The 14427-nt window shown below is 35.1% G+C and overlaps 1 protein-coding gene across 1 annotated transcript in view; it reads left to right on the forward strand.

The window, feature by feature from the left end:
- Nucleotides 1–14427, forward strand: part of YES1 (YES proto-oncogene 1, Src family tyrosine kinase) — a 110313-nt gene that overhangs the window by 50745 nt on the left and 45141 nt on the right. Inside the window, exon 2 of the mRNA XM_036758884.1 lies at nt 7831–8103. Coding sequence (XP_036614779.1) covers nt 7839–8103 — 265 coding nt within the window. The 5' untranslated portion in view covers nt 7831–7838. The remainder of the gene's footprint in view (nt 1–7830; nt 8104–14427) is intronic.

Raw genomic sequence — 14427 nt, forward strand, 5'->3', positions numbered from 1 at the left:
GAAGCAAAAATGTATCCAGGATGAACAAATGTCTCATAATTTAACTTTTTACTTTAGTTGGTGATTCATTTTTCTGTCCCTTAATGATAACTCTGCTTTCCAGAGCTTTTCCTCAGTCTTAATATATTTGACCTTTTTTGCCTTCTTAGACTGCTTTTATTGTTGACTTTTATGATTGTTTCTCTTTTTTCTCCCTCTCATCTTTCATCACTTTTACCAGTTGGATGGTATGAGGGAAAGCCTCATACTTGTTTGGTTTTTTTTACATTTTTTCTCAAGTTATTTGGAGTGCTTTTCCTTATGGTTCATAATAGTTCAGATTTCTAATTTTGAAAACTGTTATTATCTTTTGTCCATTTGATATTGGGGAAATGGCTCTCAGTCTTGGATATTTATGTCACTTTTCTATTTTGTATATGTATATTTGTATAAAACATTTGTAGATAATGTATATTTCCTATATACATTTTGTAAATATCACTTTCATCAAATGAGTGTTATATTTTACAGTTTTCCAACTTCTCTTATTCTAATTATTGACTTTATTCATGCAAAAATATTTTAGTTTTATATAATTAAGGTTGTTTCACTTTTTATCTTCTTTATTACTTAGCCATATTTGCCAAAAGTACCTCCTTTTGCCTCTTAATTTTTAATGATTTTTTTAAAATAGTTAGGTTAGGTATCCATCTCAAGATTATTATGGTGCAGAATAATATACTTGTTTAAATCTGTTTTATTTCCTTTGAGATTCTCTACCCTTTGATTCTACAAATGAATTTTGATAATATTTTTGTCTATTCTAGCCCTTCAGCACTTTAGGACAAAATCTATAAGTTTATTTAGGCAATGTTATCAATTTTATTATATTGGTGTGGTCTAGCCATAAACAATGACAGTCTTTTCAATTATTTGTTTTCTTATGAATCCTGTGTCTCTTAACCTGAGGTTAACTCTCAAGCATTTTATGTATTTCATATCTCACTTTAACCTCCAGCTGATGACTTTTGTAAACTGTTACATGAAATTATTTAGATTTTTTGTTGAACTACTGAAGTTCTCTTAAGTTAACCTTCATTGTGCTAGGTGGTGCATTGAATAGAGCACAGGACATGAAGTGAGGGAGATTCACATTCAAATCCAGCCTCAGCCCTTGTGTGATCTGGGCAAGTCATTTAACCTTTTTCTGCCTCAGTTTCCTCAGCTGTAAAATGAGAATAATAACAGCACCTCCTTTAGGAGGTCACTGTAAGGATCAAATGAGATTGTATTTGTAAAGCACTTTGTAAATCTTAAAGTGTCATTTAAATGCTTTTATTATTAAGTAGAAATCATTTTTCCTGTTATATCTATTTTTCATTAAGTTTCTTTTTAGCTTATTGTTATAGGTAACATTTCTAGCACTAGATCACATAATAGTGTAGACCAGAGTTGTCAAATTCTTAGGCAGCAACACTGCAAAACTCCAGAGTGTATTGGCAATCAAGATGGGCTTTTAGCACTTATTCAATCAAGTGCCCTTGAAGAGTTTGGCCTTTGTTTCCTTGATTAAATTAGGAGTCCTTGATGACCTCCTTGCCTCAAGGGAAAGCCTAGTTTTCATGGGTTTGAGTGACATATTTGTGACATCAGAGGCTTTTAGACCACGTGGGTTTAAGTTGCATTTTTGTGACGATTTTAGGTCACGTGGGTGAGTCACATGTGTGACTCACCTTTGACCCTGAACAAGATATATAAACCCAGAGGTAGGCTCTCACTCCTGGAGGCTCGGGACTCTGGGCAGCCACTCTAAGGGCCTCCCAGCTGAACTCAGATGTTGGTAATTATGAATTGTATTTGATCTGTTTATAAATGTTTGTTTGTATTTGCTCTGAAGTTCAGGGTGCTGGCTTTTCCCCCTGAACTAAGTGAATGATATTTGTATGTTGGATTGAAATAAGATTGTTAACCCCTTAGTGCTACTTTCCTGAGTAAAGCAGATCAAAAGAATCTGTGCTTGCAGCATTCTTGTTGTTGGGCTTGTGTTAGTTTTTCATCCCCACAGCAGCTGCTAGCCAAATTGTTGCAACACAGAGTCAGGCACAATTAGATTAAAATGTAGATGGAAAATGTTTAAAAAATCAAAATACCATACAACATCTATTATGTTTATTTGTGTTGTTCTAAGTAGCTATGTGGGGAACTATCCAAAGACAATATACATTTTTGCTTGACCTCTGATATTAATGGAAAAGGTTTCTAGTGTTTCTCCATTGCAGATATTCTAATTGTTGGTTTTAGATCATTTTAATCATTAAGGAAAAGCCCTTTTGTGCCTATAATTTTAGTGTTTTTAATATAAATGTGTGCTGTGTTTTGTCATACTTCCTGCATCTGTTGATATTATCATGCTATTTTCTTTATTAATATAATTTGTTAGGGGCAGCTAGACAGTTCAGTGGATAGAGCTCCAGACCTTGAGTCAGGAAGACCTGAGTTCATATGTGGCCTCAGATACTTACTAGTTGTGTAACCCTGGGCAAGTCACTTAAACCCTGTTTCCTTTAAGGAAGGAAATGGCAAACCATCTAGTCCTTTAAGGAAGGAAATGGCAAACCATCTAGTATGTTTGCCAAGAAAATTCCATGGACAGTATGATCCACAGGATTTACAAAGAGTCAGACACGACTGAATGACTGAATAACAAAAATAATATGATTTGTTATATTTGTAGTTTGGCCAGTGTTAAGTCATTTGCATGTTTTTGCTATAAATTCAACCTATCCTGTTGAATGTTTTAAAATATATGCTACTCTAGCTTATTTGCAGATATTTTTTGTGATATTAGTTATGTTGGTCTATAATTCTTGGTCTTTCTTTCTCTTTCTCTCTCTCCCCCTCCCTTCTTCCTTTTTTCCTCTTCTTACTTCTTCCCTCTTCCCCCTCTTGGCTTTCTCCTTTCCTCTCTTTTTCTCTCCCTGGTTTGGATATCAGGACACATTTGTTGCATAGAAAGAATTTGCTGATGCGCTGCCATTCTCAATTTTTGTAGAACAAATTGTTCCTTAAATTTTTGATACAGTTCACCCGTCTAAGCCTGATATTTTTCTCTGGAAATTCTTTTATGGCTTTCTTTTTCTAGTACCAAACTGTGTACAGTCTCTATTTCTGGTTCATTTAGTCTCAGTACTTACCATTTTTGTTAATATTTATTTCATTTGATATTTGGATTTTCATTATAATTTGACATATAAACTATAAAATAATTTCTGATAATTTTATCAGATTTTATTTCTTCCCCATTTATTTCTTCCCATTTTTCATACTGGCAATTCAGTTTTCCTTTCTTTTTTAAAAAATCAAATTGGCTTATTGTTTTAATGCTTTTTATTTATCTGAATAGTAATTTTGTTTTCAGTATTTCTGTGCTATTAGGGGATTATTATTAATTTATTTGTTTTCTAGAGGTTTTTAGCTAATCTGATCTTTCTCTTATTTTTTTATATTAATGTTTAGGTATTTTTTTCCCTGGAGGATTGCTCCCTTCAATATCACTATTAGGTCTCTTTCCTAATGTTTGTTCTATATGTTCTAAAATATTTATAGCAGCTCTCTTTGTGGTGGCAAAGAAATGGAAATTGAAGGGAATGGCTAAATAAGTTGTGATATATGATTGTGATGGAATACTACTGTGCTGTAAGAAATGATGAGCTGATTGATTTTAGAAAAACATGGAAAGACTTGAATGAAATACTGAAGAGTGAAATGAGCAGAACCAAGAGAACGTTGCATACAGTAACATTAGTATTATTTGAAGAACAACTGTAAATAACCAAGTTATTCTGAGTATTATAAATACTTAAATCAACTACAAAGCACCTGTGGAGGAAGATACTATTCATCTCCAGAGAAAACTGATAAATAGAAGTACACATAGTATGGTTTTACATATATTTATATATCTATGTCAAATAGTGACCTTCTCTAGTGAGGGGTGGGGAGGTGAGGAGGGAGACAGTACAATACTCACGTTGTGAAAGGCTAACTACATTTTGCACCTTCCCAATCCATCCTGCTTTATTGAATTTTCTCCCTTGACGCTGTCCCCTTTCCACAGTGTTTGTTTTGATTACCTCCACCCCCATCTGCCCTCCCCTCCATCATCTCCCCCTTTTATTTTTTTTTTATCTTCCTCCCTCTTCTTTCCTGTGGGGTAAGATACCCAACTGAGTATGTATGGTATTCCCTCCTCAGGCAAAATCTGATGACAGCAAGGTTCACTCATTCCCCCCCTCACCTGCCCTCTCCCCTCCTCCCACAGAACTGCTTCCTCTTGCCACCTTTATGCGAGATAATCCACCCCATTCTGTCTCTCCCTATCTCCCTCTCTCAGTATGTTGCTCTCTCATCCCTTAATTTCATTTTATTTCTTTTAGATATCTTCCCTTCATCTTCAACTCACCCTGTGTCTGCTCTCTCTCTTTTACATATATATATATATAAAAACACACACACATATATATACATACATACACATGCATACATATACACATAGATACATACATACATACATACACATTCACTTATATATATACCTAAACATATATATATACATATATGCATATTCCCTTCAACTACCCTAATACTGAGGTCTCATGAATCATACACATCATCTTTCCATGTAGGAATGTAAACAAAACAGTTCAACTTTAGTAAGTCCCTTGCAATTTCCGTTTCTTGATTACCTTTTCATGCTACTCTTAGTTCTTGTGTTTGAAAGTCAAATTTTCTATTCAGTTCTGGTCTTTTCACTGAGAAAGCTTGAAAGTCCTCTATTTTATTGAAAATCCATATTTTGCCTTGGAACATGATACTCAGTTTTGCTGGGTAGGTGATTCTAGGTTTTAATCCTAGCTCCATTGACCTCCGGAATATCGCATTCCAAGCCCTTCGATCTCTTAATGTAGAAGCTGCCAGATCTTGGATTATTCTGATTGGGTTTCCACAATACTCAAATTGTTTCTTTCTGGCTGCTTGCAGTATTTTCTCCTTGATCTGGGAGCTCTGGAATTTGGCAACAATATTCCTAGGAGATTTCTTTTTGGGATCTATTTGAGGAGGTGATCGATGGATTCTTTCAATTTCTCTTTTGCCCCGTGGCTCTAGAATATCAGGGCAGTTCTCCTTGATAATTTCCTGAAAGATGGTATCTAGGCTCTTTTTTTGATCATGGCTTTCAGGTAGTCCAATAATTTTTAAATTCTCTCTCCTGGATCTATTTTCCAGGTCAGTGGTTTTTCCAAGGAGATATTTCACATTGTCTTCCATTTTTTCATTCCTTTGGTTCAGTTATATAATATCCTGATTTCTCATCAAGTCACTAGCTTCCACTTGCTCCAATCTAATTTTTAAAGTAGTATTTTCTTCAGTGGTCTTTTGGACCTCCTTTTCCATTTGGCTAATTCTGCCTTTCAAGGCATTCTTCTCCTCACTGGCTTTTTGGAGCTCTTTTGCCATTTGAGTTAGTCTGTTTTTTAAGGTGTTGTTTTCTTCAGTGTATTTTTCAGTATTTTTTTGGGTCTCCTTTAGCAAGTCATTGACTTGTTTTTCATGGTTTTCTCGCATCCTTCTCATTTCTCTTCCCAATTTTTCCTCTACTTCTCTAACTTGCTTTTCCAACTCCTTTTTGAGCTCTTCCATGGCCTGAGACCAGTTCCTGTTTTTCTTGGAGGTTTCTGTTGTAGGCTCTTTGACTTTATTAATTTCTTCTGTCTGTATGTTTTGGTCTTCTTTGTGACCAAAGAAAGAATGCAAAGTCTGAGACTGAATCTGGGTGCGTTTTCGCTGCCTGGCCATATTCCCAGCCAACTAACGACCCTTGAGTTTTTCAGTGGGGTATGACTGCTTGTAGATTACAGAGTTCTATGTTCCACGTTTGGGGGGGAGGTGCCAGCTCTGCCACACCAGCACTGCTCCTTCCCCAAGAACCCCCAACCCGAACTGGGCTTAGATCTTCGGCAGGCTGTGCACCCCTGCTCTGATCTGCCACTTAATTCCTCCCACCAGGTGGGCCTGGAGCCGGAAGTAACAACAGCTGTAGCTGCCCCACCTCCGCTGCCCCCGGGCCAGCCGAACCACGAACTCCTTCCACTCCAGCAGCTTTTCCCACTAACCTTCTCCGCAGTCTTTGGTGTTTGTGGGTTGAGAAGTCTCGTAACTGCCGCAGCTCACATATTCAGGGCGCTAGTACCCCCTCCGCCAGGCTTCTGGTCTGTATGGTCCACACCGCTCAGGCTGGGCTCTGCTCCACTCCGTTCCCAGCTCCCAGCTCCGAGCTCCGTGTGGGATAGACCTCACCCAGAGACCATCCAGCCTGTCCTGGGCTGGAGCCCTGCTTCCCTCTGCTGTTATGTGGGTTCTGCCGTTCTAGAATTGGTTCAGAGCCATTTTTTATAAGTTTTTGGAGGATCTCGGTATGGAGCTCACACTATTCCCTGATTACCAGCTGCCATCTTGGCTCCGCCCCCATCAGAGGCAAAATTTAACCCAAATCCACCTGATTTTTGAGGTGGGTAGTCTGACTCCACTTTGTTGGGAGCTTTTGTTATTTGTTTGCATTTTTATTGGATTGTGGTCTCTAAAAGATATATTATTCCTTTCTGCATTTATTTATGAGTTCCTTTCTACTTTTGCACATTTATTTATAAGTTGATTATACCCTAGCTTTTGTGTATGTGCCATGCAGTCCTGAAAAATATGTGTTATACTCTTTAAGATTGTTTTTCCGAAGTTGTCACTGTTCTCTCACATCTAATTTTTCTGATTTTTTTCATCATAATTTACTGTTATTTTTTTTCTTACTTTTGTCTAAGCCTGAGGTAGGTTGAATACTGTATGACTATTATCTAGACCTTCATATAATTGTTTCAATAAAATCATTTGATAGTTCAATATAATATTGTTCCCTTCATATTTGATCTTCCCAGCTTAACTATAAATATTTGAGGACTTAGCTGTTTTTTCCCAAGGGATCTTAATTCTTTGATATTAAAATTATTCTCTATTGAAACATCATCATAATTTATGACAGAGGCCAACAGAGATCATTAATACAATGGGCTGGTGTAAAAGTTGATAATAAATAAGGGAAAGGTGTTTGAGTAGAGAGTAATTATTCATGTGGCCAATTCATCAGTGAATATTTTAATGTTATGTTGAATATATGTGGCAGAGTGGATAGAAAGATCTGGCAGGGAATAGAGAGATTTTTATGTGGTGTATAGTATTTGCCAAGAATCCTGAATATTTAGTCTTTAATAAGTTGTGTAGAGGTCACTGTACTTCTTAGATAATAACTTTTTTAATATGATAGTACTACACCAAAAAATTAAGTCAAATGAAGAGAACATGTTTATTGTCTTTTCCGCCAGAAGTGAGTAAACCCTAGATCCATTTATTTCAGAAATTCAATTCCTTTTTACTTCAAATTATTCATTGAAGTTGAATTATACAGTAATATCTTTTTGGAGTGATCATAACTTGCATTTAGCATTTTATGGTTCACAGAAAAAATTATATGCATTATCTCATTTGGCCCTCATAATAATTGTATAAAGTAGGTACTATTATTCTTCTCATATTGCAAATGAGGAAACTGAGGTCACACAGGTAAAATGACTTGCCCAAGGTCATATAGCTAATAACTGTCTCAGATGGGATTTGAACCCGTGTAGTCCTGATGCCAATTCTTTCTGTTGCACCATGCTGTTTCATACATAATTTTTATGGCTTCTAAAAATCACATTGATAGTTATATTTCTATTTACTTTTGTTTTTTCTTCATCTTTGTAGAATAAACAATGGGGTGCATTAAAAGTAAGGAAGTCAAAAGTCCAACTATGAAATATGGAACTGAAAGCAGTCCAGAGCCTATTAGTATAAATGTCAGTCATTTTGGATCAGAACTTACCCCAGTGTGCCAGCCATCTTCAGTAAAGGGATCAACTGTTAATTTTACCAGTCATTCCATGGCACCATTTGGAGGTTCAGCAGGGATGACACCTTTTGGAGGTGCTACTTCTGCCTTTTCATCTATGCCAAGTTCACATTCTACTGGTCTAACAGGTGAGTTTTAAGTGAACATTTTTTACTTTTTGGATCCTGGCTTTAACAAAGAGTAGCATTATATACTCAAATACCCAGTGGGAAATGTTTCTCTTATTTTAGATGATAAGTAAAGTCTAGACTTTCTAGAACGTATATATTATTTTTATATATATATATATATATATATATATATATATATATATATATATATATATATATATATATATATATATATATATTCTGGACAATTTAAGAAAATAGTTGAATGGTGCTTTAGTTAAAACCAGTATTCTGCCCATCCTTCTTTCTTCTCTTTTTTCTCATTAATGAAGAAGAAAAAACTAAGCTCCAGCTGCCTAATCAAATCTGTGTTACTATAGTGTCCTCCTACGTTGTGAAACTACATATGATAATGTGTAGTTAACCATATTTATTGCTTAATCAGTGTGTATTTACATAGAGGAAGAAATACATTTAGTGTTGTGCTTATTTCCACCTTTGACAAAATCCCAGTACTTTTTGAGGCAGGATGTAGCAAGGCATCCTTCTGTCATCAGTCTTGTTGTTTATTTAGGACAAGCAGCAAGTAGCAATGTGGATTTTTTGGTACTAGACACCTGGCAATTGATTTTATATCTTTTGTATTTATACATATGTATGTGTATGTGTATATGGATATGGATATATCCAATTGATGCTCTGTATTAACTAAGACCTATATTTTATAGCATTATATGAGTGATATATCCCAGAATTCTCTTAGTAAAATATTTGCATAACTTGATGTGCCAAATATATTTGATCATTAAAAATAGTTTGATGGCCTAAATATTTTAGACCTGAAACTAGGTATGCTGTTGAATCTAGATAGTTTGCGTTTTTGAGTATATTTTGCTAATGTGAAATGAACCTATTCATTTCAGTAAGTCGGTCCTCATGTCTATATGCATATATGAGGATTATGAGTGGTATTGAAATAGTTCAGAATTCTGTCTTAGCTAGAGGACCACTTTATAACTTTAGATTGTTTTCACAAAACCTGAACCCACAGAATTTTAGGGACCCTAATGATAATGAATAAATATTTTACGATAATTTTGATCTTGAAAAAAATTGTAACCACATCATTATTTGTCATCAGTGTCCTTATAGATCTTTGAACTTAAAAATTGGAGAAGCCAGAAGGAAAATATACTTAGAAATAGAGGCTTGTGGCATTTTTGAGCCACATATCTAGATAGTCCCACAAACTGTTTCCTGACATATATTTATTATAAATTAACTGTACTTGGGAAAACAAAAGAATGACGAGAACCTCTTGTGTTATCTAGTAGAGCAAGAATGATATATAGGACAGTTGGAGTAATTTCGGTCTTTTTCAGTTAGGATTATTGGAAATCTCAAATAAGGAGTACAGATGTCTTATACCTTTCCAGTGTCTCCAAGTCTGAAGAGTGATATTCTTGTATGATAAAATGTGACTTTAACCCAAAGGTTTCTCAGCCTGTTAGACTGTCAGTGTTTTTATTTTTCTGTCTTACTAGATTTTCCAGTCCACTGCACATTAAAGAAAAACAAATTAGAAGTAGCCAGAATATGTTTGTTTGTAGAGAATGACTACCTCTAGTGCCAATATTAGACTAGCAATAGTAAGAACTTATAACCAGGAAGAGCCTTTAAAATTTTTTTTTAAATCACTGATTGTTGAATCATTTCAGTTGTATCTAACTCTTTGTGACTCCATTTTGAGTTTTTCTTGGCAAAGAAACTTAAGTTGTTTGCCATTTCCTTCTCTAGCTCATTTTACAGATGATGAACTGAAGCATACAAGGATTAAGTGACTTGGCTAGGGTCATACAGTTAGTCATTGTCTGAGGCTAGATTTGAACTCATGTAGATGAGTTTTCCTTGTTCCAAGCTAGCTGCCTAAAAAGTTACTACAAAACAGACAAATTTTTTTAAAAACCCAACAACTTAAAGCCATTTAGTGTATGTCCAGAGTGCTACACACTTTAATAGCCTCGAAAGTATAACATAACAGTGGAATAAGAGCCAATACTGACAGAATCATGAAACAGCTAAATTTTCTTCTATGTGCTTTGTTGAAAAAGGTATGGAAATGGTGTGATACATTTTAGAAAGATTTCCATCCAAAATGATTAGAAGAAACATATTTTGGCATTTAAAGTAGGCAGCTTTAGCTGTCTTGAAAATTCACTTTATGTACAACATACAGTTTTCTTACAGTAACAGATAAATGTGTTCCTGTGTATTTATTTTTCTATCCCATCTTTGCACAATTTCTGTTTTGGGAACAGAAGCAGAAACCAAATAGAAGAGAAAAACAAGCGTGCTCTGGAAGCTCACCTATTCTGCTTCATAAGTTTTTTTTTTAATTCTCTGCTTTATGCTATTTTTATTAAAATAGTTCTTTTTTCTTCTGTGTTAGTACCACTGCTTTTTACATTTTTAAAATATATGCTCGAATAACAGCAAACTGACCTAGCATGCTAATTAAAATATATTAAATACAGTAAATATCTGACAGATTGAAAATTCCAGATTTTGAAGCAAAATACTTGTTTTTAAAAATTTTTCTTTGAACTTAAAACACTCAAAATAGAGCATTCCATAATATAACAAAGAGATTCTATATGAAACCATGCATCCTTATTTCAGATTCCTTGCCTTTTTCAAAAATTATTTAGTCTTTTATTTTTCCCTAATTACATGTTAAAACAATTTTTAACATTTTTTTAAATTTTGAGGTCCAAATTCTCTCCCTCCCACTCCTCCCCTTTTATTGAAAAGGCAAGTAATTTGATACAGGTTATACATGTGCTTTCATGCAAAACATTTCCATATTAGTCATGTTGTAAAAGAAAACACAGACCAAAAAGAAAAAGAAAGTTTGAAAAAGTATGTTTCAATCTGCATTCAGACTCCATCAGTTCTTTCTCTGAGGATGGGTAGCATTTTTCATCGTAAATCCCTCAGAATTGTCTTGGATCATTGTATTGCTGAGAATCACTAAGTCATTCACAGTTGATCATTGTATAATATTGCTGTTACTGTGTATAGTGTTCTGGTTCTGCTCACATCACTTGTAAGGCTTTCCAGGTTTTTCTGAAATCATCCTGCTTGTCATTTCTTGCAGCACAGTAGTATAGCAATCATACCACAACTTGTTTAGCCATTACCCAGCTGACATGCAAGCCCTCAATTTCCAATTCTTTGCCACTAGAAAAGAGCTGCTAAAAATATTTTTGTACATATAGGTTCTTTTCCTTTTTTTTTTTAATCTCTTTGGGATTCAGACCTAGTAGTGATATTGCTGGGTCAAAGGGTATGCATGGTTTTATATCCCTTTGGGCATAGTTTCAAAGTTACCTTGCATTTTTAAAAAAGCATATTATAAATTTGAAATTACTTTCAAAACCTTTTTGCCTTGTCTGTGCTTCCTTGTGAGCTTCCTTTTCTTGTCTATGCTTTAAAAAAAAATGGTTCAGTGATCCTTTTTCTCTTGGCATCACTATTTCTGATCATGCTTTCCTTCCAACCCCACTTCCCCAATTAAAAGCCCAGAGAAGGAAAAGAGGGGAAAAAAAAAAACCTTTGTAAGAAATAAGCATATTCAAGAAAAATCCCACATGGGGCCATGCCCAAAAATGAATGTCTTTCTGCACCTAGAGTTCATCACCTCTGGGACAGAAGGTGGATAACATGCTTCATCATAAGTCTTCTGTAGACATGGTTGATCATTGGGTTAATCAGAATTCTTAAGTCTTTCAAAGTTTGTTTTTTTTTGTAGTGTGCTGTCTTTGTATAAATTGTCCTGGTTGTACTTCATTTTGCATCAGGTCGTAGTCCCTTGGATTCTGTGAAATTAATTTTTTCATCATTTCTTATGGTGCATTAATATTCCATTACATTCACATACCTTAATTTGTTCAACCATTCCCCCATTTGGTGAGTAATCCCTTAGATTCTGGTTCTTCTTTCTGTCCTCTTTGTCTGGCTATATCTCCCCTTTTTCATTTGACCTTTTAAACCTCACTTCATGATTGGAAGTTTTGTTTTGCTTGTGACTTCTCTCCACAGTATTATCTTTCCTTTCAATTACCCTCTCCTCCCTTTCCCTGTTTTTTTCCATGTAGGGGCTGATGTTATTTCTATACCATACTCTGCATGTGTGTGTTCAACCCTCCTTTGTCCATTTTAAATAAGAATAATTGATTTGTTCTCATCTGATGTTCGCTCCCTCCCCCTTCGTCATGATTGTGTACTCTGTCATGTACTGCAGTTAGAAAAAATAATAAACTCTAGCCCTCCTTCCTACTTTCTACATTAATATATTACTTTTATGCTTCATTCTCTTTCCCTTCTTCAGACCTACAGAACAGAACCAGGATACCCCCAGTTCCTGTTTTTTTCTGAGTTAACTCATTTTATACCCTTTGACAACATTAAGATTCTGAAGGGATACACTTTCTTCTCCCTCTATTATAATGTTGGGTACTATGTCTTCTTTTGGCTCCTTCCAGTTGCTCAAGTAAATTTGCTGTTTTAGGTTTCTTTGGACTCCTGTGCATGTATTTCTGTAGTTTCTCATTAGATTTCTTTATCTATTTCAAACTTCAAGATTTTGCTAGAGTAGATACATGGGAGCTAGGAGGTCTTCCTCTCAATCAAGCAGCTTTGTCTGGAAGTCCCAGAATTCCTATCTTCAGTTAGTACACCACATTGAAGTAGTGTATTTGTTGCATAAATATGTTCTATTACTCTTAAGTACTGAATTCTGAAATGTCATTTTATTTTACAGTCATAAATTGCTAACCTCTATATTAAAATGAACTCATTTTCTTTTTTAAGCATCATAAGTAATTATAAGTAAGTGGTATGCTTTAAATAAACTTATTAATTTCTTAGCTGTGTTGCTAAAATTAGGATTATTTGGCACCAAAATTTTAAGCTATCATGACTATAAAAATAGGAAGATAAGGTAACACTACTGTATAAAGTTCCTGATTAGGTTTTCATGCCCAGAGTATTTTGAGAAAAATTTGCACCCTTCTCAGGATAGAAATTTTGCTATTACTGACTAAAAAACATCCATCAGTAGTTTTGAATTCAGTTCCCTGGTTCCATAGGATTTAGTTCCTATAGTTTCACAGAATACCTCTTTTGCTACCCTATAACGCTAGCTTTGTTGAATCTGATCAACCAGTGTCTGTACTCCCTGCCTTTTTCCACACCACAACCCTCAGCATTCTTATCCTGGTGAGACTGATCTTTGTTCTGTAGGATCTCTCCAACATAATGGAAGTTATGAAGGTCTATTAATGTTGCTTGGGTATTATTGCAACACTCAGGCTTTCTAACTTTTCTCCTGGGCCCTCCCTTTTACATGACTGCTCCACATCCTTTTCTAACCAACCATTTCCTGAATGATATCTTTTATATGTAGTCAGTTCTTAGTCATCACTTGATAATATACTGAAGAATGATTATTTACCTTCATTATGCATCTCTCCATTGCCTTTTGAGCTCCCTACAATTTTTATTCTTTTGGAGATCATGGTATTTACAGTGGTAGACAGCCATATAGCATCAACATTTTTAAATGGGAGCAGCCTGGGATCATTGAAAGTACTATGCAGTTTCCCACATATATTATAGGCTGTGCACTTCACCTATTCAATTCTGGGCCCATGAGTCCAAAATATACATACTAATGAAACCGCAATTTATAATCTGGACAATATACATTCTTCAAATCCTTGGTCAACAGTTTACTTCAACAAGCATTTGTTAAGGACTTATTCTTGACTAGGCACTGCACTAGGTACTGTCGAAAAAAAGACAAAAGCAAAACATTCCCGACTCCTGAAAAACTTAAAGAGTTCTATTGGTGGGGATACACTATATATGTGATTAAGTAAAAATTAAAAATATATAAAATAAATACAAAGCAATTTGGGGCAGGGGCATTAACAAATAATGGTTTCAGGAAAGTCACAAGATCATAGATTTAGAGCTGGAAGGGGTCTCAGAAACCACTGAGTCCAACTGCCTCATTTTAAAAATAAGAATAGTAAGACTGAGAGAGTTCAAGATACACCCACATATCTAGTAAATATGCAGTTAGATTCAAATTCAATTCCCCCTCACTCAAACTTCAACATGCACTGCCTCCAGCTTTTACTTGGAGGGAGCTTTGAGCTCAATCTTGAAGTCAAAGGTTCCAAGAGTTCTTTCCAAACAGGGGGGAATCATTTCCAGAAGTGGAAAATAAAATGTTGTATATTGTACACAATCAATCTAACTGGAATGGAGGGTGTG

Source organism: Trichosurus vulpecula, chromosome 1 (assembly GCF_011100635.1).
Source record: "Trichosurus vulpecula isolate mTriVul1 chromosome 1, mTriVul1.pri, whole genome shotgun sequence".
Classification (NCBI taxonomy): Eukaryota; Metazoa; Chordata; class Mammalia; order Diprotodontia; family Phalangeridae; genus Trichosurus; species Trichosurus vulpecula.